This window comes from Acinonyx jubatus, chromosome B2, assembly GCF_027475565.1.
Source record: "Acinonyx jubatus isolate Ajub_Pintada_27869175 chromosome B2, VMU_Ajub_asm_v1.0, whole genome shotgun sequence".
NCBI classification, from domain to species: domain Eukaryota; kingdom Metazoa; phylum Chordata; class Mammalia; order Carnivora; family Felidae; genus Acinonyx; species Acinonyx jubatus.
The window spans coordinates 15,779,883-15,803,424 of NC_069385.1; the positions used below are offsets into that span (position 1 = coordinate 15,779,883).

The window sequence follows — 23,542 nt, forward strand, 5'->3', positions numbered from 1 at the left end:
AAATATTTTTAAAAAAATGTTAGGGGCTCCTGAGTGGCTCAGTCATTTGGGCATCTGACTTCGGTTCAGGTCATGATCTCAAGGTTCATGGGTTCAGGCCCCACATCAGACTCTGTGGTGACAGCTCAGAGCCTGGGACCTGCCTCAGAGTCCGTGTCTCCCTCTCTCTCTCTGCTCCTCCCCCACTTACACTCTGTCTCTCTCTCAAAAATGAATAAGCATTAAAAAAAAATAAGTCATAGGAACCAGACACTATTGTCATTTATAATCTCTTACAAGAAAGGGCAAGAGTTGAGGCATGCAAAATGAACCCTTCATTTCAAAAGGTAAACCACTGAACTGCTATTAAAAAGATCAAGGCACTTAAGAGGATGGTTGGGGAGAATGGTGCATGCAGGGTACTTCCTAAGACTTGGCTGGGAATTACAGTGGGAGCAGGGGAGCCCTCTTCACTCATTCATTAGTGATGAATGTCGAGATAAACTTATTTATATGGGGAGTGTAGTTTATTGGAATGGAAATTGTTCTTGAGGTTGACAGCATTTTTAGGACAATTTTCAGAATCCTCAAAATACTTTGCATTTTGCTTTGCTTTAGCTCTTCATTTTGGTCTGGAACAAATTATTGCACATCAATTAATCTGCCTTTTCCAGAACTAGCTCCTTAAACACAGCTGGAAGAATATCAACTAAACTGTTAATAGCCCTCAAAACAAAATAAAAGGAGACTCAGAATATTTAATGTGAAAAAAAATGGACCAGGGTGAAATGATAATTCTGTGTTTCAAGTCTCAGGTCGAAATACTTCCAAACATAAAACATGGTTTTTTTGTTTTTTGTTTTTTGTTTTTTTTGAGACAGAGCACGAGCAAGGGAGGGGCAGAGAGAGAGAGGGAGACACAGAATCGGAAGCAGGCTCCAGGCTCTGAGCTGTCAACACAGAGCCCGACGTGGGACTCCAACCCACGGACTGTGATATCATGACCTGAGCCAAAGTCAGATGCTTAACCGGTTGACTGAGCCACCCAGGTGCCCCTAAAACACGGTTACTCTTGACTCAAGCTTTTGCTATTCTCTGGAAAATACATAATGACCTGTCCTGCCTAAATTCCCTAATGGTTATGAAGATCACTCCTTGTGAAGAACACAATATCCATGAAAGGGCGGAGCCAGGGAGAGTGAGATCCTGAGCTGGGTGTGTACTAGATGCTTTCATTTACTCCCAACCTTCCTGGCAGGCATGTGTCCTGTTTTTATAGATGAGGAAATTGAGTTCCAAAGAAATTAACCTCTCTGAGGTTATCCAGTCCAATAGAGACAACCAGGATTCCAAACCCCATGTGGCTCACTCAAAAAGCAAAATGCTCTTTCTTCTACCCTAGAGATGTTCTACACCTAACATGCACCTTTGACCAGCCAGCCTTTGGCAATTGACAAGTCCTGTATTGTAATTGACAAGCCTTTGATTCAGCAAAAAGCAAGAAATACAAAGCATGGCTTTTCTTGCTCACCTGACCTATTTTGTTGCATTTGGTTTCAGACCTAAGTTTGTCCAAATTATATCATGAGGTGGGGGCGGGGGGGGGGGGCGGAGATTTTCCCAAATGTGCAGACATTTCTATGGGCTGGAAGCAATTGGTGGGGGACAAGTGCCAGGAGCAGGGAGGGGAAAGCTTTTTCACCTGTTAGCCTATTTGTTCTGCTATTGAGGCAATTAACTTAAATCCATCCTATAGCCTTATTTTACTGCACTGGTCCGAAAACCAGAACTTCAGAGCCACACATCAGAATCTCCTGGAGGGCTTGGTAAAAGAGACTGCTTACAGACAGTATCTGCTTCAGTCCAGAGTCAGGCCCACGAATTTGCATCTGTAACAGGTTCCCAGATGAGATGATGATGGTACCAGAAGCCACTTTGAGAACCACAGCATCTTGTGTCATTTCTGCTAGATTACTGTCCTTTCTTAGTTCTACTTGCTTCTCAGAATTATAATAACCCAGGGGAGCTAAGAAAGGGCCAGACAGGGATCTGGGACATTTCGAACATTCTTCTTTCCTTGAAGAAAAGCGCTCCTTAATGAAACATGTACACTCCACAGATTGGTACAGGAGCTTAGAAGAAATGTGTGCTTGAGAGGCCCTGGGCTTTATTCTAAACCTTCCTGTTCTCATTCTAAATGCCCCTGTAACTTGTGAGCACAGAGAAGAATGAAGCCAAAGTCATCAAATACCTTAAGTAGTTTTTGAAGAGGCCACCTAGCCATCCTCCTTAGCAACAGAGGCAGGGATCCGGATGAGGAAACAAAACGGCGTTAGGTCGTTGGCGAAGGCCACACAACCATGTAGAGGGAAGCACGCAGCCCAGGTCTAAGCCGGGGCCCTTCCACCACCCCCACACTGCCTGGGAAACCCTTCCTGGTTCTTAGTCGTTTCAGTTGTGTTTCTATAATTTCTTGTCAGCAAAAGGAAAGGGACTAAAGAATCTTATCTTTGCAGTTAATTAGCGACACCCATAAGCAAAAATGGGGACAAGGCGGGGGAAAGAGAACAGGGAGCCTGCATGATAGAAGGGTCTGGAGAACCTGGGGATGTCTGAGGATGCTGGAGGTCTGGTCCCTGCCATCAAGTCTCCCTGGGGGAGGTGTGCAGCAGGCCACAAATGCTGAAAAGGCAGCAAGGAGGAAAGAAAAGAAATGTCGATGACAGACAAGTGGATGTTTCATCTCCAAAAAAGAGCATGTCTGGGAGCGCCTGGTGGCTCAGTCAGCTAAGCGACCAACTCTTGGTTTCAGCTCAGGTCACGATCTCATGGTTTGGGAGTTCAAGCTCTGGAGTCTGCTTGGGATTCTCTCTCTCCATCGCTCTCTACCTCTCCCCTGCTTGCACTCTCTCTCTCTCTCAAAATAAACAAACTTAAAAACTAAAATAAAAAAGAGCAGGTCTGAATACGATGTATATTCATAACATTTTAGGAAGATCAGTGTCATTATTCTGAATCTACCAAAATGTTCAAGGAGACAGCAGTCATCAGAAGTCACAACGTTGCCTCTGGCGGACAGTTTTATAGAATGTCTTTCGCTTCTAATTACTAATATTAACGCGGTGCATTTTGCTTGCTAGTTCCTACAGCACATTCACAGCAGGAAACTCTCGTGAAGTGCGAGGTCCTACGTTCTGAAATGAGACTGCTGTGACAAGGTGAGGAAAGCCTCGTCTTTCGCAGTCTCCCAACCAAAGTTTATGCGTGAGATTTGAAGAAATGTTGCAGGGTTATGGAGGTTACGTCCCCCGTGTGTCCCCAGGGGTATAGAGGAGCCATTGACGTCTCACTGTCCTCAACTCTTTCTTGTTTGAGACCCACACATGCAGCCGCCGATCCTGTATTTACCCTTGGATAGCTCCTGAGCCTCTCTAATGAAACCGTTCCCGAACTGATTATTATCTCCTGGCCCCACCCATCTCAGGACTTGGCTTCCTATCCAGGCCAGTAACCCAGAAACTTCATTCTTCATCCTACATAGTTCCCCTGCCAGGGAATGAGGTGTCACGCCTACTGATTCTATCTCCTAATCTCTCTTGATCTCATTCGAGGCTCTCCAAACTGCCATGTTGGAATCAGCCATTATCAACCCTTGCCTGGATAATTGCACCCACGTGGTTGCTAGTCTCCTTCCAACCTCCAGTCTTTAATTCTCTAGAAGCTGGAAGCAATTGCCCAGATGCATTGCATTTTAGGTGGAAACTCCTTTCTTATTAAGGGCTGTCCTGGACCTTGCAAGATGATAAGCCTCTACAACTCCAACACATTGAATTCCAGTAACGCCCGTACCACTGAAACCAAAAACTCTACAGGGGAATAGATAGGGCAGTAGCGCAAGCCCAAACACTTCCTTGGGAATCACTAACGCAAGGATCACTTCACTTCCCTGCTAAATTAGCTTAACGATTTCTTAGGATAAATCTCACTCCCTAAAATGGCCCACTGGCCAACTCTGCAGTATCATTTCCGGAAAATCTTTCAAAAGAACACAACTGTGTCCGGGTTTCAAGTTCTAGAGAAAACTTACCTGCTTTTCCAGGCATCAGGTGAGCTCCGGAGGCTAACAGGTTTGAGTAGAATCAAGCAGTGTGGTCTTGAAATTGGCTTACTTTATACTATTGCCTCTGTGCTTATTAATTATACCAAGGTATTTCGAATTAGAACAAATAGAAGGCAGGGGCACCTGGGTGGCTCAGTCGGTTAAGCGTCCGACTTCGGCTCAGGTCACGATCTCGCAGTCCGTGAGTTTGAGCCCCGCATCGGGCTCTGGGCTGATGGCTCGGAGCCTGGAGCCTGCTTCAGATTCTGTGCCTCCCTCTCTCTCTGCCCCTCCCCTGCTCACACTCTGTCTTCCTCGATCTCAAAAATATTTTTAAAAATTGAAAAAAAAAAAAAAAAAGAATATAAGGTAAAACAGAGAACTGAGTTAGAGCTAGACTTTACTACTCAATATCCTGCCATGGGAAAACAACACATTGGGTCCCAATTTCTTCATGTAGGAAATGTTATTCTGCCGCTGGTCTCCAAAATACGAGTGTTACAGTAAAGTTGCTCTTAAGACGTTAAGGTTGGGTTAACCAACGTAGGGTTGCCTGGGTGGCTCGGTTGGTTAAGTGCCCGACTCTTGATTTCAGCTCAGGTCATGATCTCACGGATCCTGAGACTGAGCCCCATGTCAGGCTCAGCACTAACAGCACAGAGCCTCCTTAGGAATCTCTCTCTCCCCTCTCTGCCCCAACCCCAGCTCACACGTGCTCTCTCTCTCTCTCCCTCAAAATGAATAAACATTAAAAAAAAAAAAAAAAAAGAGGTTTAGGGGCACCTGGGTGGCCCAGTCAGTTCTGAGCGTCTGACTTAGGTCATGATCTCACAGATCGGTTCATGGGTTCAAGCCCGCATCGAGCTCTCTGCTGTCAGCATGGAGTCCACTTTAGATCCTCTGTCACCCTCTCTCTGCCCTCCCCCCGCCCCCGCTCGTGCTCTTTCAAAAATAAACATTAAAAAAAAAAAGGCTAATTGTAATACTTCACAATGGAAGAGCATGCAGTTAGATTACCTTACTCATAACTGGAGGTAGGGCACAGTAACAACGTCTTTTACAGTTAGACATCAAAAAAGAACGGATTCTAAGCTGTGATATAGCATTTTTAAAAAGTCACGACTATCTTCACCATCATGCCATCCCCAAGTTCTGGTCCCCTTAGCCAAAACCATAAAAGTGAGAAACGAGAAAACCTTAAGTCACTTAAAAGCTCGTAGTCTGAATCTCAGCTTTCTCATATGTAAAATTAGGACCCAGATCATTCCCAGCGACCCAGGCGGGAGATGGGAAGGAATTGGTGGGGCAGAGAAACCTGCATTCACACGAGAATTGTGCCAGATTGTCTAACAGATCCATTTCCAGAACCACGTTAGAAACGCACAGTCAGGCCGACGAAGTTACAGGACACTGTGCATTCAGCTTCCACCCTCTTTACCACCTGGGATTCCTTAGTTTGTGTCCATTTCCTTTCTTGTAGCGTTGGATAAGGGGTTTCTAACTCTGGTTCTAGTTTCTGGCCAAGATTTCAAAGGAGGTCTGTGGGACTATCCAAAAACTGTATTGGGGGGGGCGGAGAGTTTAAGCCAGAGGCTTAATGAGATTCTAATTAAAGGGGTCTTTGACCCCAAAAGGTTAAGAATCACTGTTAGTTTTTCATGCATGGACACATGCCCCAGATACGTCCCAAACTCCCATGAGACTCTGTGGAAAATGTTGTAAAAGATGGGTAAGTAATTAAAAGAAACGTGTGATGAATATCACAACAGTAGATAAAAGCAATCAAACCTGAATTCAGGTGAAATTACAGAAAGAAAATCCATGGCATTTAATTAGGTTGCATTTTATTTCGATCCATGAAAACTTGCCTCCGAACAGAACTAGGAAGCAAATATTGTCTCAGGTTAAAAGGAAACTGCTATGCTTGAAGCTTACACTGAAAGCTAAACTCTCCAGCCCTTGACTATTTGCAGCCCCAAACGGCCAAAGGAACATATTGGAACAAAGTCTGTGTGAACAGCGAAAGGCAACTCGTGTGTACCATTAGCAAAATAACCTGGGGGGGGGGGGGGGGGCGGGGGGAGCATTTTATATTCCTCAGTATCCAGTGGTGAGAGTTTACAAGTCTTGCGTTGCTTCCTATTGTACATGGCTCCATAGTGATGCCCAAAGTAGCGAAATATAGGCACACAGTTTACATTTGGTTATCGTGTACTTCACAGAGTAACAGCAGCTCTAGAATTATCATACAGAGTTGTATTTCATGCTGCTAACAGCATCCCTCTGGTTAATAACACAGTGTTGGTTGACAGACATGGGCCTAGGGCTCGCACAGAAGGGATCCGGGGCGCATCCAGATAGGAGTATGAAAAGCGCTGGTGAAGCGGTTACTGGAAAACCACTTGCCGCGACCAGAGAGACTTGGCCACAGGCGGTCAGAGAACAGCAGACACAGAACAGAGTGCCAGGATGGGGTTTACAACCCCCCCCCCCAAAAATAATTGTTTACGACTTTACTACAGGAATCTTTTATCTGTTCAAAGCAGCACAAAACCACCGCATGCCACAGAGAGGAAGCTCATGTTTGGACCTATCAGGAGCCATTTACCAAGCGCTCTCATCTCCGGTACCTCTTGGTTGACCTTCAAACATTGACAGCAGCACTTGGATTTTTTAAGTCTCGAGTCAGCAAAAGATACTTAGACCAGAGGGTTGTTTTTTGTTTTTGTTTTTTTTAATTTGGGCATTTTAAAGTTTAATAATTAAGCAAGGTCGACTATTGTATGTGAGAATAACTCCTAAAAGGGTATGAAACATTTCCCAACTACAACACCATACATTGTTATCAGAATGCCGTATCATGTTATCAACGTCTAATATGGCTTTTTTTTTTTTTGGGGGGGGGGAATCAGGTTCGTTGATAAGATCAACTACTTTTTCATTTTAACAGCCTATTTTCCTTCTGCTAAAAGGGGTCTCTCTAGAATGTCCAGAATGCTTTAAAATCATTAACTGGCACTCACGATTTAAGTTTGCAAACGCGGGTTCTGGGTTTGAGTGAAATTTAAGAAGCAGGTATGCCAGGCCAGTTCCACACGTGAAAAAGCGGGACTTTACGGGACACGAGTGACTGTGGTGTGGTAATTGTCTGACAGTCCCTTACGTATTAGCACGAATCCTAAATCACTGACATTAAAAAAAGTCCACTATCACCTGTTGGGCGAGGCATTTTTACTATGAAGCCTTGTTAAAATTTCTCTCTAGGAGCACCTGGGTGGCTCAGTCAGGCATCCCACTTTGGCCCAGGTCATGATCTCGCGCTCATGGGCTCGAGCCCCACATCGGGCTCTGGAACCCGCTTCAGATTCTGTCTCTGTCTCTCTCTGCCCCTCCCCTCCTTGCGCTCGGTCTCCGAAATATAAACATTGTAAAAAACCTTAAAAGAGAAGTTTCTTTCTAGACATTTCTCGTTGTTTAAAACCAAAAATAGCAACAGAAAATTGACCTTTTCAGGAAGACACCACCAGATGGTAGCATTGGATCAATGCTGTCCGTCGGAAGAAACTCCCGGTGTGTTTTAGCAGATGCCTCTTTGCTATGAGTTCCTCTGGACGTTACCTCAAACCAGTATAATGTGACAAACCAGGATGACGTAGTAACCACACTGGAAATTTCTACCTCATCTGCTTTTAGAACTCCGCAAACATGCCCCAGGCTCCCTGGTAGCTAATAAAACCAGCAAATCTAAGTGAAGCAAATATTTTATTTAAATCAGTTGTCAAATCACAGTTTATCCAAAGGAACTTAATGCAACGTTGTCCTTAAAAGAGTGGGCACAGATATGGCACAGACACAATCCAGTACCTAGCAAAATACCATCTGTAAAGAACCTGACTTACTTCATGCTGTGTGTGCATGTGGTCCAGCGTATAAGAGTAGAATAAAAAACTTAAAATAGTCGATTACTTTTTGATAAGATGAAAAACATTTCACTACTTTGCCTCGGGATTCAAGCGCACTCATCTGTCCAAACGGCCACAACAATTCAGAGAAAAGGCTTAAAGTTAACCCGCTACTGAAAAAAACTCCCTTCCAACCCCCACTGGGCTAGAAAGAAAAATTTCACAGTAACAATGGAACCTTCTGTGTTTCCCCCCCAAAAAAGCTTTTTATTTTTAGCACACTGTGCAGAACAGGAAAGTGAGCGATTTCAGAGCGGCCTGAAACACGGACCCGACCCTCAGTGGGTTTTGAAGTACGAACCGTAGCTTCTGATCAGGAATGTTGTTTCTAAGGAAGCTGTTGTCACAGGTTACAGCTGAGGCTTAGAGCTTCCACCACATCCTGCGTGATACAAAAGGAATGCACCGTATTGTACATTTCCTTAATCGTTAAAGAAAAAAATATACAATAGATACAGGAGGGTTACTTAAAACATACATATAAATACACAGGGAACGATACTCCAGTTTGAGAAGCAGAACTAGGTGCGGCCAACTCCAGTTCCGGGTGGAGAATTTGGGACCTTAAATCAGAAACATTACATGGTATCGGCGGCGGGGAAGAGGGGTGGCCCTGCAGAGGACACGGTAAATGGCTGTAGCCCCCGATTGCTGCCTCAGGGTTGTCAGGGTGCTCCAGAGAGGAGGTCAGTCGATGGGCCTGTTCTTCGGTTCGGAGTCTGAAATACTGGTCGTGAGTCTTTGTCAGCAGCGTTCATCTCCTCCTACTGCCTGTCTTCACATTCTGGTCTTGCAAACACACGGGGCAGAACTGTGGGAGGAAGGAAGAATCAAAAGTGAGTCAAGTCTCCTCTCCTCCCCCGTTCATTCCCCGAGCCGCGGAAGCCCCAGTCGCCGGAGTCCAGCCCCTGAGAAAGCGAGTGGGTTGGGGGCCCACAGCAGGTCGGGCTGGGTCACCAAAAACTGGCGGCTGTGGCTCCAGCATTCAGGTGCATCACACGCACTGGGGATTTTTTAAATGCTTGGCTACTACTACCGGTGGCCAAAAATGTTTTGTTTTTTTCCAGAGAGCTACAAACTACAATTTCAAGCTGTAGGATGAAAACTTACTTTGGGCTTCTAGTTTTGAGGAAAAATTCAATGAACTGGTAAGTATGGTGCTGTGAGCGCAACGTATTTCTTATGCCTTTGAGCCAAACACGCAAACGCACACTTGTGCGCGCACACGTGCCCCGTTTATTTTCTCGGAAAGCAGTCACATGGGGGTAAAACGAAGTCACTGTTTTCATGACACCAGTAAGACTGAACGGGTTGTCAGTGAGGGGGAAAAGGACGGGAAGCGAGGTCTCCTGATCTACTTGACTGCTTTCTCCCCAACTGAAGGTTCTGCATAAAGTCGTTATTATTTAAACTCCTGCTTCCTTTATAGATTTGCCATCAAGTGGCATGAAAGAGGAAAAAGTGTTTTGGAAGGAAAGGAAGCTCGCTTACGTGATGTTTTAGGATCCTGTGGGTTCTGATTTTGCTGGTTCTTCCTCTTGTTTCTGCGTCTCTCCCGGTGTCTGGGTTTCGATCTCTTCTTCTGACTCACCGTGGGCTTTTCCTTCCTGAAATTCTACTTCCTGGCCACCTTCCTCCTCTTTCAGCGCTGGTCCATCTGTGTCCAGGGACTCTTTGGTTAAGCCTCCTGAGGCCTCAGAATCTTCCAGGGCTGAGTGGTGGCTCTCAGGGTCATCAACAGCATCATCCTTTTCATCTTCCTGGGATTCAGACAGTGACTTCTCTATCCTTTCGCCTAACTCGGCGCGATCGCCATCTTCTGGAATAGACTTTGTTCCAGTTGTTTCTTTCTTTTCCTCCGACGGAAGAACTGCCTCTTCGAGCTGCTGGTCGGTTACACCGGAACCTTCTACCTCCACGGCTGGAATCTCTTCGGAAGCTTCGCTCACAGCTTTGGAAACGTCAGAGTGGGTTTGTTCCACGGTGGTTAGCGTGGATTCTTCTTCGGCTGCAACGGTGTGTGTTTCATCCTGTGCAGAGGCCTGAAGTTCCCTCTCTTTCTCCTCCATTTGCGGTCTAGCTTCCTGGGTGTCAGCTTGTATAGGTTGAGCCTGTGTCTGCAAATCAGTGGCTGTTTCTTCAGTACTTACTAACCGGTCAACAACGGTCTGGATCACATTTTGTACAAGTTTACTGCTCTCAGTCTCAAGTTTCAAAATCTCGTTTTCAGCCTTTAAATCTTCCTTGCTAGTTTCACTTACTTGGGCTTCCTGGCAACCAGCCGGCTCGTCCTCTTCATCTGAGGCCCGTTTCTGCGGTGTGGTTTTGTCTGCCTCCAGGTCAGCACTGATGCCTCCCTCAGGCGTGGCCGATACGGCCTCCGGTACGGATTCCGGCTGAGACTCCGTCCCTGCGGGCACCTCGTCTTCCCCTGGCTGAGCAGTGAAGTCCTCATCTTTTGCAGAGGATTTTTCTTCTGGTATTAAATGTGCATCTGCAGATTCCAGGGTTTCAGGTGTTTCTAAAATCTTGACGGTTTCTCCCAAGACCTTCTCCTCCACTGCTGCAGCCGTTAGAGGTAATGACGGCTCAGAGCTTTGAGCTGGAGTTTCTGTGTATACCGCGTCCTCTTGAGCCAGCCCAGGAGAACTTTCTTCCAAACTGGTCACCTCCTTTTCCCCGTCGATGACGGCCACACTAATCGTCTGCACCAGCTGCTTACTAAGCTCTTCAGATACTGTCACGGCTGGTTTTTGCTCAAGTTCCTCTTCACTCGCTGGGGTTGGCTTTGCTTCCGTTTTCTCCCTTTCTACTTCAACTACCAGCTCTTCCTCCACTTGGGCTGGAGGAGATGGCGTGTGGCTCTGGAGTTCAGTATCATCATTCTTCTGAAATTCAGGTTCTTCGGTGACTTCATCTTCAAGGGCAACCTCCATGGTCTCTTTCTCACTGACTGTTGTTTCAGTGTCTGTAGACACCTCAGGGCCTTCAACAAGCGGTGTGTCTTTGGCTTCCCGGTCAGTAGACTGGCCGTCCTCTTCCGTCACTTCAGTCTTTGAAAGAATGGGCACAGTTTCCACTGATACCTCTTCATCTGTATGTTCCCGAACCTCTTCCATTTTTGAATGTCCTGTATCTTCTTCCTGGGATTGAAGACTAGAAGGTGCTGGAGGCATCTGTTCGGGTGCAGGAACGGCCTCTGCTTCTGTGATCTGTGACTGTACCCCAGAGGCGACCTCGGGATCTTCGTGGATGTCTGTCATCTTCTCTTGCTGTGTTACATTTAGAGCCTCAACGTCTGCTACTGGGGTGCTTCCGTTGGTCTCGCTGTCGGTAAGGGTTTCAGCTGAATCGGGAGCAACAGCCTGTTCTAGAATAAATTCTGATTTTACCCCAACCAAGGTTTCAGCTGGACAAGTGGTTCTAAGCTCACTAGGCTCTACACTGTCTGCGACTTGAGGAACTTGTTCCAAGCTTTCGGGGGTGGCCTGTACAACCACCTCCTCCTGTGTCAAGGTCTCAGTCTCAACTTCTTCTACGTGTACTTCCGTCACTATGTCCGTCTCTTTCTTCAGATCCGGCTCTTGAGAACCCTCTTCCGCGTCTACCTTCTCTGGAATTTCGGCCCCTACTTCCTGCACTGTCTGCATCGTGTCTTCTGGCCCTCTGGTGTCGGGCAACTGTGATTCCTCCCTAACTTTTTCTGCGACTGCCTGCAGGACCTCTTGAGTTCGCCTCTCTTGGTCTTCTATGTCTGGCACACTGCCTTCCACCTCCTGAACTGGCGTCGCTTCCTCTGTGGTGACTGGAGAGTCAGTTAACTGAGAAACAGCTGAGACCATGTCGGTGGTCTCTTCAGCACCAGATGCTTCTGCTGCTTCTTCGGCACAAAATGCCTCTGTAGTTTCTGCAGCTGTCACAGCTTCAGAAGTCAACTCCACCTCGCTGACGACTGTGTTGTCAATGGCGTCTTGACCCTCTGGCAGAGTTTTGGCAACAACGGGGGTTTCCTCTGCAAGGACTTCCCCTTCAAATGCCTCCTCAGTTAGGGGTCTGGCTTCCTCTTCTGTTTGTTCAAGAGGTTCTGTCACTGAGGCAGATATCCAAGAGGGTGACCTTTCTTCAACACTGCTAAGAGCCCTTGCCCCGTCAACAACAGTCACAGCCACAGCATGAACCAGAGTCGTACCGAGCTCCTCTGACACAGAAACAGCTACCTTTTGCTCAGGCTTCTCCTCGCCCTTCTGGGCTTGCTGTGCTTCAGTTTTCTCCCTTTCTACTGCATCGTACTCGGACAGAGGTACCACAGCTGGGACATCAGAATCATCTTCGTTGACCTCTGTTGGCCCCGTGTCTTCAACGGTGGCTTGTTCCGGTTTCCCATCTGACCTTTTCTTCCTCCGCCCGGGAATAAATTTCTTAATTGAAACCCAAGACTCTTCTTTCCCGGGTTCGACATCTGAAGCTGAATGTTCTAAGCCAGGCCCAGTTACGGAGTCTTCGCTCTTCTCTTCCAGTTTTGACTTGGATTTTTTCCTTGGAGTAACTAATCTTTTAAATGACTCCCAGGTGGAAACTCCCTCCCCCTCAGTGGGGCTCCCAGCTTGCTCGGGTGAGGAGCTTCCTGGCCCTTGATCATGTTCCTGGGAACTAGCGAGGGCAGCATCTGGTCCCGTTTCTTTGTCTTTTCCTGCATCTTCTGGCTTCTGGCCCTCTCCTCCCGCTGGTTTTGGTGCCGCTTCGTCGTCAGAAGATGATGCTTTCCTTGCCCTTTTCTTGGACGATCCCACACAAATTAAAGCTTCCCAGGAGACTGAAGTATCCACCCTGCGCTTTGGTTCTTCGGGCTTTTGCTCCTCTCCGTTGCCTTTTGCTTCCTCTTGCGTCTCAGAGGCTGCGCTCTCCGTGGAAGACAGGGTGGCGCTCTTTACTTTCTCCAATTCGTCCTCCTTATCACTCTCCGAAAGCCTTCGGACACGCTTCTTGGGCGTCACCATCTTTTTGAAAGACGCCCAGGGAGTGACCCCTTCTCGCTTCTTCTCCCCGTCCGAAACAGCGCCTTCCTCGGCGTCCCCCTCTTGCTGTGCGTCCCCGACGCCTCCCTCCAGACACGTGATCTCCTCCGGTTCCTCGGGCGACGAAGCGGAGCTCTCGCCCTTCTGTTCGTCGGTACTGTCCGGAGACTCCGCTGCGGCTTGATGCTCCCCGGCCTCCTCGTCTCCTCCCCCTCGCTTCCCTTTCTGCTTCTTCCCGGAAAGCTTTTTCAAGCCGGTGCCGGTGAAGAGTTTCTTTAAAGGGCTTCCCTGCGCCCTCGTTCTCTCCTGCGAGGACAGCACATCCGCCTCGCTCGCGAGGCCCTCGGGGTGGGCGGGGGGCGCTTTCTCCTCGGGGCTCAGGTCGGCGGGGCGGCTGTGGTCACCGCCGGGGGCGCACACTTCCGTGGCCTTCGCCGGCTCCGCCGCGGGCCTGGCTTTCTCAAGTTCAGCCGGGGTTTCCACAGCTGTTTCAGGTGGCGGGGGTTCCGCGGCTTCCGCTTCCTCCGCCTCGGCTTCCTGCTCCTCGGTTTTCTTCTCTGCCGTGCTGACGACGTGGACTTCTGCGACGATCTCCACCTTGTCGTCGAATATTTCCGTCGCTAGAGGGGCGGGTTTCTCTTCAGAGGCCTCCTGCCCTTGGTCGTCGGAGGGCAGCTCCACTTTTTCATATTCCGCCGACAGTCGGGCCTCGCCGGCGCTCTCGGTGGCCTCCTGTGGCTGTGGCTGTTCAGGAGGAGCCGCTTTCTCAGAGGTCTCTTCCTGTTCTTGTGTGTCTCCTTTTTCTGGCTCTTGGTCCTTTTTCTTCTCTGAAGCTTCCAGCTCATCCTCCTTAGGCTTCCTGAAACTGGTCTTTTTTCTCCAGCCGGCCCAACCTTGAGTGAAGAATTTTTTGAAGGGTGACGCTGTCTCGCTGGCCAGGGGACTCGTCGGGGAGTCTAGAGATTTGGTGGGCTCCTTTTGCTTTTCTTCTCCATCTCTGCCTTCCTCTGCTGCTTGGCCAGACTCAGCTTGAAGCGAAATTTCCGTGGTGCTCTGCTCGTGTTTGAGGGCTTCTTCGGGTTTCTCTGTGGATTGTTTTAGCTCACTTTCTTTGGCTGTTGCTTCCCCGGTCTCCTGGCTGGGCTCCTGGTGGTCGCCAGCCCCGTCCGGCGCCCCTCCTCCTTCACTTTCGTCTTTTTTGACAGTGAGCAGTTGGACCGTGTCAGCCTTCTCGGTCTTATCCTTTTTTACAGTGAATTTAAAGCCGACAAACTTAAACACCTTCTTAAATCCAACATCGTTAGACTGGGACTCAGTAGGTTGTATTAGCTCTTCCAAATTGCTTTCTGAAGAAGGAATCTGTTCGATTATTTCAGGCACTTCCTCCTGCCCATCCTTTGTGATGTCACCCACAACCGCTGAACCAGCAGCCATCTCTTTATCTGAGTCTCTTTTGCTCACATCTTCCGACTCTCTCTGTCCAACTATTAACAGAAAAAGGAGAGCAGTGGGGGAGAAGGGAGAAAATTATTACAGTTCAACAAAACCCTACATATTTTAAAAAACATAACCCATTTATACGTTCTTTAATGTCAGGCAATTCCAGGACAAAGTTAAAGTCTTATCAGTATTTGCAAATCTCAGTACATTAGGCAAACGCTACTTCTTTCAAAGGACCTTGAAGAATTCAGGGGCGCCTGGGTGGCTCAGTTGGTGAAGCGTCCGACTTCTGCTCACGTCATGATCTCACAGTTCGTGGGTTCGAGCCCCGCATCAGGCTCTGCGCTGACAGCTTAGAGCCCGGAGCCTGCTTCAGATTCTGTGTCTCCCCTTCTCTCGGCCCCTCCCGTGCTCATGCTGTCTCTCAATAAAAAATAGACGTTAAAAAAAATTAAAAAGGGGCGCCTGGGTGGCGCAGTCGGTTAAGCGTCTGACTTCAGCCAGGTCACGATCTCGCGGTCCGTGAGTTCGAGCCCGGCGTCGGGCTCTGGGCTGATGGCTCAGAGCCCGGAGCCTGTTTCTGATTCTGTGTCTCCCTCTCTCTCTGCCCCTCCCCCGTTCATGCTCTGTCTCTCTCTGTCCCCAAAAAAATAAATAAACGTTGAAAAAAAAAAATTAAAAAAAAAAAAAAAGAATTCAGGTTTAAAGATACTACTCTGCTCCTTCTGGTCCCCATGAAGGAAAAGTGAACACATTCAAGTACCAGCATAGTAAGTAGAAGTAGCTGCAGCATCACTAAGAGTGGGTCAGGCAGATGGCATAGGCTCTGTTGCAATGCAAAACAGAATCAATCACGCCCATGATCTAGAATCCACCCCGTTTAGGAGAAATAAGCTAAAGAATAACAAAAAGTAAGAATCCAGACAAATCTAAGGAGGGACATTCTATGTGAATAACTAGCTGGTCTCTGTAACAAGTCCCAAAAAACGGAGCAGGGCTCCGCAGGGAAATTCCAGGCCGGGTCAGGCAAAGTGAGGAACGGAAAGGAGGCGCTCCGTAGCACCACCCAGAAGCGTGTAGAATCGTTATGTCTACACTTGAAACTAATGTAACATTGTGTATCAACTTTACTCAAAAAAAAAATTTTTTTTAAAAAGCTGGCATCCAAAAGCTGAAGCATGGCAAACAACAATGACAATGATGGGTCACAAAACAGGAGTCCACGAATCAAGAGTGATACTAAAAAAGTAACTAGGGAACAGGCAGTATTTCCTTATGAGAAAGACCAATCAATAAATCTAGATTACCTTCCACTTTGATCTATAGTCATTCTCTTTAGAATTCAAAATTCTACTGCATCGGGATTCACATATTATGTATTAAGGACAAGAGTTAACAAAGATGTTTCTTTTATAGCCAGTTACATAGGCTCTTCCTAGACCAGGACAAACAGCTGTTCAGCCTTCAAGATGTGGAACGATGTGGTATTTAAAGACGGACTTATGTCATTCATCAAATACGATACACATAAGTGGATTTTCTTTTGTAGTTATTTGGGGAGAAGAAAGCCATATTGTAGTTCGGTTCACCTGTAGGGCCAGTTGCACTGGACGTTTCCAGTTGCTTCGAAAAGTAAAACTCATTTCTCGTTATGTGAAATAGAAAGTAAAATGCAGCCCTGTTTCATGGCAAGTGTGGTTACGGGAAATTTTCCTCTTTTGAAGGTGGGTGTGACTGATAAATTTGGAGCTTGTCATATCACCATGAAAATCGGCCATTCAAAAAGAAACAAACAAAAAGACAGCGGCAGGGGAAAAGTTTTCATAGAAAAGAACACAAAGCAAGGAAACTGTCAGATTCACTATAGCTGAAGTGGTTATTTTATCTGGAAAAGCCTGGTTGGCTGTTTGTCATTAGATGAAGGAAACCGCTCTTTACCCATACCTTTGTAATAACTCATTCAAAGATCCAGAAATGCTAGAAACCTTTGGGCGAAAGGCTGTCAGGAAACCTACAGTTTTAGAGTATTAACACACAGATCAAAAGGGAAAAACTTCCTTTACAGTGGAGAGATCTGGCAGGTACTGCCTTAAACTTAACATCCCTGATAACAGAACAAAACTGTCAGCATGCTTTCTGATGTGAGGCACTGAGAAGGCCAATAAATCACCTACAGTATTCCTACTAAAAATGTTTAGTGGAATCTGTAAGGCAACAATCAGATAAATCAATGAAGGATATTCTTTAAAGTTTTTTTTTTTTTTAACGTTTATTTCTTTTTGAGACAGAGAGAGATAGAGCATGAACGGGGGAGGGTCAGAGAGAGAGGGAGGCACAGAATCTGAAACAGGCTCCAGGCTCTGAGCAGTCAGCACAGAGCCCGACGCGGGGCTCGAACTCACATACCACAAGATCGTGACCTGAGCCGAAGTCGGACGCTCAACCAACTGAGCCACCCAGGCTCCCCAATGAAGGATATTCTGGAAGACAACTAGCTTGGTCTGATACATCAATGTCACAAGGGACAAAAATGAAACAAAAACGCACGTAGACTGTCCGCAAGTAACTTTCAAACAGTTTAAGGAGAGACACTGAGGGCTGGGGTGGGGGGCAGGGGAGAGAATGTGCGAAAATATCAGTAACTGGTGGATTAGGTCAAGTGTATATGGGTGTGTGTATTTGTCCACAGTTTTTAAATTTAAAAACTCATGTTTAAAAAACAAGTCAGTGTGATGTAATAAAAGGGAGGGGTACTGAGCTAAATTAGTAAATTTAAAAAAGCATAACAGTAAGTCAGGCTGGGCATGGTCCTAGATTGGATATTAGTTAGGGCAAACTAACAAAAGGACATTTTGGCTTTTCTTGGGAAAATGTGAGTATGATTTGGGATTAGAGGAGATGGGATTTTCACCAAAACGAAAGAGTTGAAGGTTACCACATAGTATATACAATATGATCACATTTAACCCCCACCCCCCCACACATACACACCTACCTCACATATGATCTCTGGGGGATGGAAATGTGATATATTTTAGTTTTGCTTGTATCAATTTCCCTCTAGAATATGTACTGCTTTCTCTAACAAAAAAGTCAATTAAAGTGAACACAGAAAAGGTCTTAATTGTAATAATACACTTAATGCCCATAGAAGATGAAGCTCAGTAATTATAAACAGTATGCATACCAACACATAGAACATATCCATAAATATGTGAGATACAGATATATTTGGAAAGACAAAAACAACATGCTTCCCCAAATCCGTAACTTCACCCAGCTTATAGGATCTTTCTTTCCCACGAGAATAGTTTTGTCCTTGATGTGAACTATTACAATCTGTGTCTACAAGTCTCCATCGCAGTACTGGGTGGGTTTTATTTTATTCTGCAGACCATAAGGAAGAGCAACTAAGGAAGCATTCTCATACTAAGCACATGGCACCGTGTGGACAGGGCCTTTGACCGTGACATCGTCGTCTCTACCTTTTTCTGTAAGAAAAAGCCAATTCGCATTGATTCTACCTGACATCAGCATCTGAGGTAGCATTAAATAACAAATTCAAAAAAAAACAACAGAGAACTTAATATTTTAGACAGAGAAGGAGGTCTGAAGAAAACCAAGGGTCTCATTATTTCCATCTGAAGTACACTTCCTGATTTCCCTTTAAAAAAAAAAAATCACTACGAAATACACATTTCTGAGCAACTTGAAGCTTTATAAAGAATAAAGAAATAATCAGCACCCACACTGTGGCAAACATCCAACAGAAAGAAAAATTGAGACTGTCTAGATGTATGTCATTGGACTTCCTAGAGTATCCCCGGACACTTCTTTCGAGTCAGGAGACAGACCTCCTCCAGAAGTCCTCCGGGAATGCTCTTCCCATTATTTTTTGGCACCACGTATATAATCTTTTCAAATACAAAAATGCTGTGAATTTCCACGTGTTCCCATTATAAACCTGCTTGCGGTAAAGGTTAAAGGTTTCTTTGAATTAAGTCCACTTCCATGACACGAACTGCTTTCTACAAATTTCCCCAATGATGCAAGGACACACACAAGAAAAACCTTCCACACACCCTTTTAACGCCACACAAGAGATGTGACCTTTAAAAAAAAAAAAAGGTGTCTACTACCGCTGAAAATACGCTAGAGAGAAAAAGTTGAACCCCAACAATAAAGTCTGTTCTCGTACAATTTTACTAATAATGTCCACGAATACACATTAAAAGTTTCCTGCCCGCAACGCAGGAGAGAAAAAGAATACTCCTCACCCAACCTTTCCAAAATTTATTAGAAAACGCAGAGACGTGTTGCTAACGCGGTGTTGCTAACGCAGGTGGTGTACCTACCATCTTCCTCCCTGATTCCCCTCCATGCTCCCAAATCTGTTTCGACTTGAAACACTTTTTCTTACATTCTGGGATGACTGGAATGTGTACGGTCAAAGCCAGAGAGACAAAGATTAACAGCTGTCAACCAGCAGAACAAAACAGCTATTGACCGTCCCGGCGCAGCCTGGCAATACGGAGTTGTTCTCTTTAGACAGAGTGATAGACGGGCTGAACACATTTTTTTAAGGATCACAAGAGATGTTTAAATCCTAACTGGTCTGCCGTGTCTTTTGACCTAAGGAATCCCAGGAGCTAATGCTGTCACAACAGCCTTCCAGACTGGGCCACTGCTGGCCCAGGAGGGGCCTTTGTGCTCTGGGTTAAGAGCCACACAGCAGAACTCAGCCCTCATTCCAGCTTCTACTTCCCTTCCGCGCCCTCCCGAACCGGGACAGACCTTCCAGGGAGGCTCTGCTTCCTAAAATACCTCTTTGATCACAAAGTGACTCTGCAACCTACCCCTAATGGCTGCAGGACTTCCGACACAATCTTCTATGCCACCCAGCCTGGCAACCAAGGGTCAATTAGTTGCAGCCACCACCACGACCAACAAAAAAGCCAGCTCCGACCACACCTTCCACGTTACAGGTACCTGTTCTGCCCCAAACCACGGGCGATGGCTGGGAAACGCACTGGAACCTGGATTCCATCTTTCAGCCTCCTTTCCTGTTACGCAGTCGGCTACACATTCCCCACGGTGCGGCCGAACAAGCAAGGCCCGTCTGTCCTGTGCCACATCCCCCATTCGCTCTCCTCCAAGCTGTTTCTGGCCGTTCGTAAATGCTAGTGATTTTTTGAGACCTGTATCATGTTCTCTTTATCCTCCTGTGCAAAGACCTTCCCGGGTCACCCCGGCCGGCCACCACCTCGGGCCAAGCCCGACGCCCCTCTCACGCCTGAGTCCTCGGGCTGTGTCCTTTCCTGGCAGGAAGCGGCGTGCGTGCGGCCTGGGTCCGGGTGGGGTCACTGCTCTGGGAGCACAGGCTTTGGGCACATGCTCCACCGCCGCTCCGGCCCGCAGCAAACGCGACACGACCCAGGAGCGGCAGGGCGGGCTTCTTATTCGAGCCGGGCCGCTGGGTCATCCGAACCCCGGGGCGTCGGCTGTACCGGGGCCGCCGGGTCCCTTCCGAACACCTCCCCGCGGGCCTCCATGCCGAGGGCTTGGTCAGAGCAAGGGAAAGGAGGCACGCTGGAAGCCCCCACGCCGAGGGGTGGCCGGCACTCACGAAAGGTCCAGCGGGTGGCTCTCAAAGCCGACCCACCCCCCGCGTCCCCGGGCCGACAGCCACCAGGGGGCGCGCTACTCACAGCAAAGGTTACTCCACCAGGGCATCGTGTGCACCCTCCGGCAGAGGCGGCGCCACAGGGCCCGAGAAGGCCCAGGCTTCTTCCCCCGGCTGCCCCATCGCGGGACGGACACCGGTGCCGATGCCGAGGGCGCCCCCTGGGGGCCACCGCGTGCGTCACAGAGGGCACAGTCTCCTTGTGGCCCAGTGGCCGAGGGCTTTGGTTTCACGCGCCTTCAACGAAGGGTCCCTGGGGGCCCTGTGCTTCACCTCGATGTGATCTCTTCAAACTCACGCACATTCGAGTACCAAAACTCTCGTGGCTAAATGACTGCCAAACCGCTAAACCTAAATACTGCTGGATCCCTGACCCGCCTCCTTATCTGGGCCAGAAGGCAGGTGGCCTCCAAAATCGCAATACAGGGCGATGGCTCGAGGCATAGCGGGATCTTGTGCATGAGTTTGTTCGGTTTCAAAAACTTTCAATGTCTTGAGTATTAGAACAAGAACCGGGGACGTCACGCAGGTTCCCATCGCAAAGCTCTCATTTAGAGTCACAAAGGCTTAGGGTTTGAAGGGAGAGTTCACCTTGTCCCTCCAACTGGGGAGTAAATGGGCTTCAAAAATGGTCATGTGGGAAATGCAAAATGGTACAAACACTTTGGAGGGCAGTTTGGCAGTTTCCCGCAAAACTGCACATATTCTTACCATGTCCCGTGCCCCCTGGTACTTCACCCAAATGAGCTGAAAACACGTCCACACAAAAACCTGCATATGGATGTTTATAGTTATGTTTATAGCTTTATTCGTAATTGCATACACTTGGAAGCAACCAAGATGTTCATTATGTGAAAGGATGAATAAACTATGGTGCATCCAGACAATGTAATACTATTCAGTGCTAAAAAGAAATGAGCCAGCAGAGCCATGGAAAAATACGGAGGAACCTTAAATGTGTATCACTGAATGAAAGAAGCCAATCTTTAAAGGGTATGTATGTATTGTATGATTCCAACCATATGACATTCTGGGAAAGGCGAAACTACAGGGACAATAAAGAGGTCAGTGTTGCCAAAGGTTGGAAGCGAAGTAAGGATGAATCGACAGGGCACAGAAGATTTTTACAGCAGTGAAACGAGCTATCCCTCGACAACATGGTTTGAATCGTCCAGTTCCACTTATATGTGGATTTTTTCAATACGTACAGCACAATACTGCAAATGTATTTTCTCTTATCGTTCTTTTTTTTAAAACATGTTTATTTTTGAGAGGGGGGGAGGGGCACAGAGAGAGGGAGAGAAAGAATCTCAAGCAGGCTCCATGCTGTCAGCGCAGAGCCCGAGGCAGGGCTGGAACACACAAACCGAGATCATGACCTGAGCCGAAATCAAGCGTCACCCAGGCACCATCCTTGCTTATGATTTTCTTAATAGCATTTTCTTTTTCTAGCTTACTGTATTACAAGAATAGAGTATATCATACATATAACATGCAAAATATATGTGAATCAACTGTTTACATTATCAGTTAACACTTCCAGTGAACAGCAGGCTAATAGTAGTTCGGTTTTGAGGGGGAGTGAAAACTTGTATATGGGTTTTCAACTGGGGAGCCCTAACCCCCATGTTGTTCACGGGTCAACTATATACCATGAGGCAATACGGGTGGATACATAGGATTATCACATCATCTGTTCAAAGCCCCAGAGTGAGCCCTAATATAAACTAGAGACTTTGGGGGATAATGACATGTCAATGTAGTTTCATCAACTGTAACAAATGTACCACTCTGGGGCGGGATTTGTTAGTGGAAGAGGGATTGGATAGCACATGTGAGGGGGGCAGGGAGCATATAGGAACTCTCTACTTTCTACTCGTTTTTGCTATGAACCTAAAACTGCTCTAAAAAAACACAGTCTATTTTTTTTTTTAATGGTCATAGGACTTGGCCAGTGTCATATAATGGGGGTGTGGCATCTCTGGGGGACCAAAGGCTGGAGAGAAACACTTAGAGAGTCAATGCATTAAAAAGGAACAAGGAGCGCCTGGGTGGCTCAGTCAGTTAAACGTTCGACTTCGGCTCAGGTCATGATCTCGTGGTCTGTGAGTTCGAGCCCCGCGTCAGGCTCTGTGCTGACAGCTCAGAGCCTGGAGCCTGTTTCAGATTCTGTCTTCCTCTCTCTGACCCTCCCCCATTCATACTCTGTCTCTCTCTCTGTCTCAAAAATAAACATTAAAAAAAATTTTTTTTAAAAAGGAACAAAAAAAAGTTTGTCTTTTTAAAGGAAAAATTAATTTCATACACTTTCAAAGTGCTAAAATTCTTACTTTCCATAAATCATGGTAAGATTTTATAATTTGTCAATGTAACTTACGACGAGAAAAAGTATTTAGACATCTCAACTCCCACACTTGGATGGGAAAACTGGTATTATGTCTGATGAAGACAGCAATTTAAATTCTATCTATTGCAGTGTAAAAAGCAGTTTTTCATGGTTATAGTCATGCTATTAAAAAAAAGAAAGAGGGCCGCTTGAGTGGCTCAGTCGGTTAAGCATCTGACTTGGACTCAGGTCATGATCTCATGGCTTGTGAGTTTGAGCCCCATGTCGGGCTCTGTGCTGACAGCTCAGAGCCTGGAGCCTGCTTCAGAGTCTGTGTCTCCCTCTCTCTCTGCTCCTCCCCCACTCACACTCTGTCACTCTCTCAAAAATAAACATTTTTAAAAAATAAAAAAATTTAAAAAAGAAACAAACAGCAGTGCTATCGACAATAGCCAAAGTATGGAAAGAGCCCAAATGTCCATCAACTGATGAATGGATACAGAAGATGCGATATATATGTACAATGGAACATTACCCAGCAATCAAAGAGAATGAAATCTTGCCATTTGCAACTACGTGGATGGAACTAGAGGGTATGATGCTAAGTGAAAGAAGTCAGAGAAAGACAAATACCCTATGACTTCACTCGTATGTGGAATTTAAGATATGAAACAGATGAACGTAAGGGAAGGGGAGCAAAAATAGAGAGGGGGACAAACCATAAGAGACTCATAAATACAGAGAACAAACTGAGGGTTGCTGGAGGGGTTTTGGGTCAGCGGATGGACTGATTGGGCAAGAAGCATTAAGGGGGACACTTGTTGGGATGAGCACTGTGTGTTACATGCATGTGATGAATCACTGGATTCTACCACTGAAATCATTATTGCACAAAAAATTAATTAAAAATTAAAATTAAAAAAAAAACACATATATCCTACCCACCCACTCACGGATAGTGATTCTAAAGATCACTTGACCCTTATTTTGCAACGATTATGATAAAAACTGGATAAGGCAAGAATCAATGGGTGTCAG

At 46.6% G+C, this 23,542-nt stretch overlaps 1 protein-coding gene across 6 annotated transcripts in view; it reads right to left on the reverse strand.

Moving 5' to 3' along the window:
* Nucleotides 1-7,821: 7,821 nt before the first annotated feature.
* AKAP12 (A-kinase anchoring protein 12) overlaps nt 7,822-23,542 on the reverse strand; it is a 101,055-nt gene continuing 85,334 nt past the window's right edge. For 4 of the 6 annotated variants that reach the window (XM_027056632.2, XM_053222097.1, XM_015073691.3 and 1 more), the window contains 2 exons: nt 9,532-14,539; nt 7,822-8,851 (listed from right to left, as the gene is read on the reverse strand). In XM_027056632.2, the coding sequence (XP_026912433.2) occupies nt 9,540-14,539 (5,000 nt within the window). In that variant the 3' untranslated portion in view covers nt 7,822-8,851; nt 9,532-9,539. Of the gene's footprint in view, nt 8,852-9,531; nt 14,540-20,203; nt 20,410-23,542 lie in introns of those variants that run through there. The other 2 variants (XR_008298264.1, XM_027056634.2) reach the window with 2 other exon arrangements.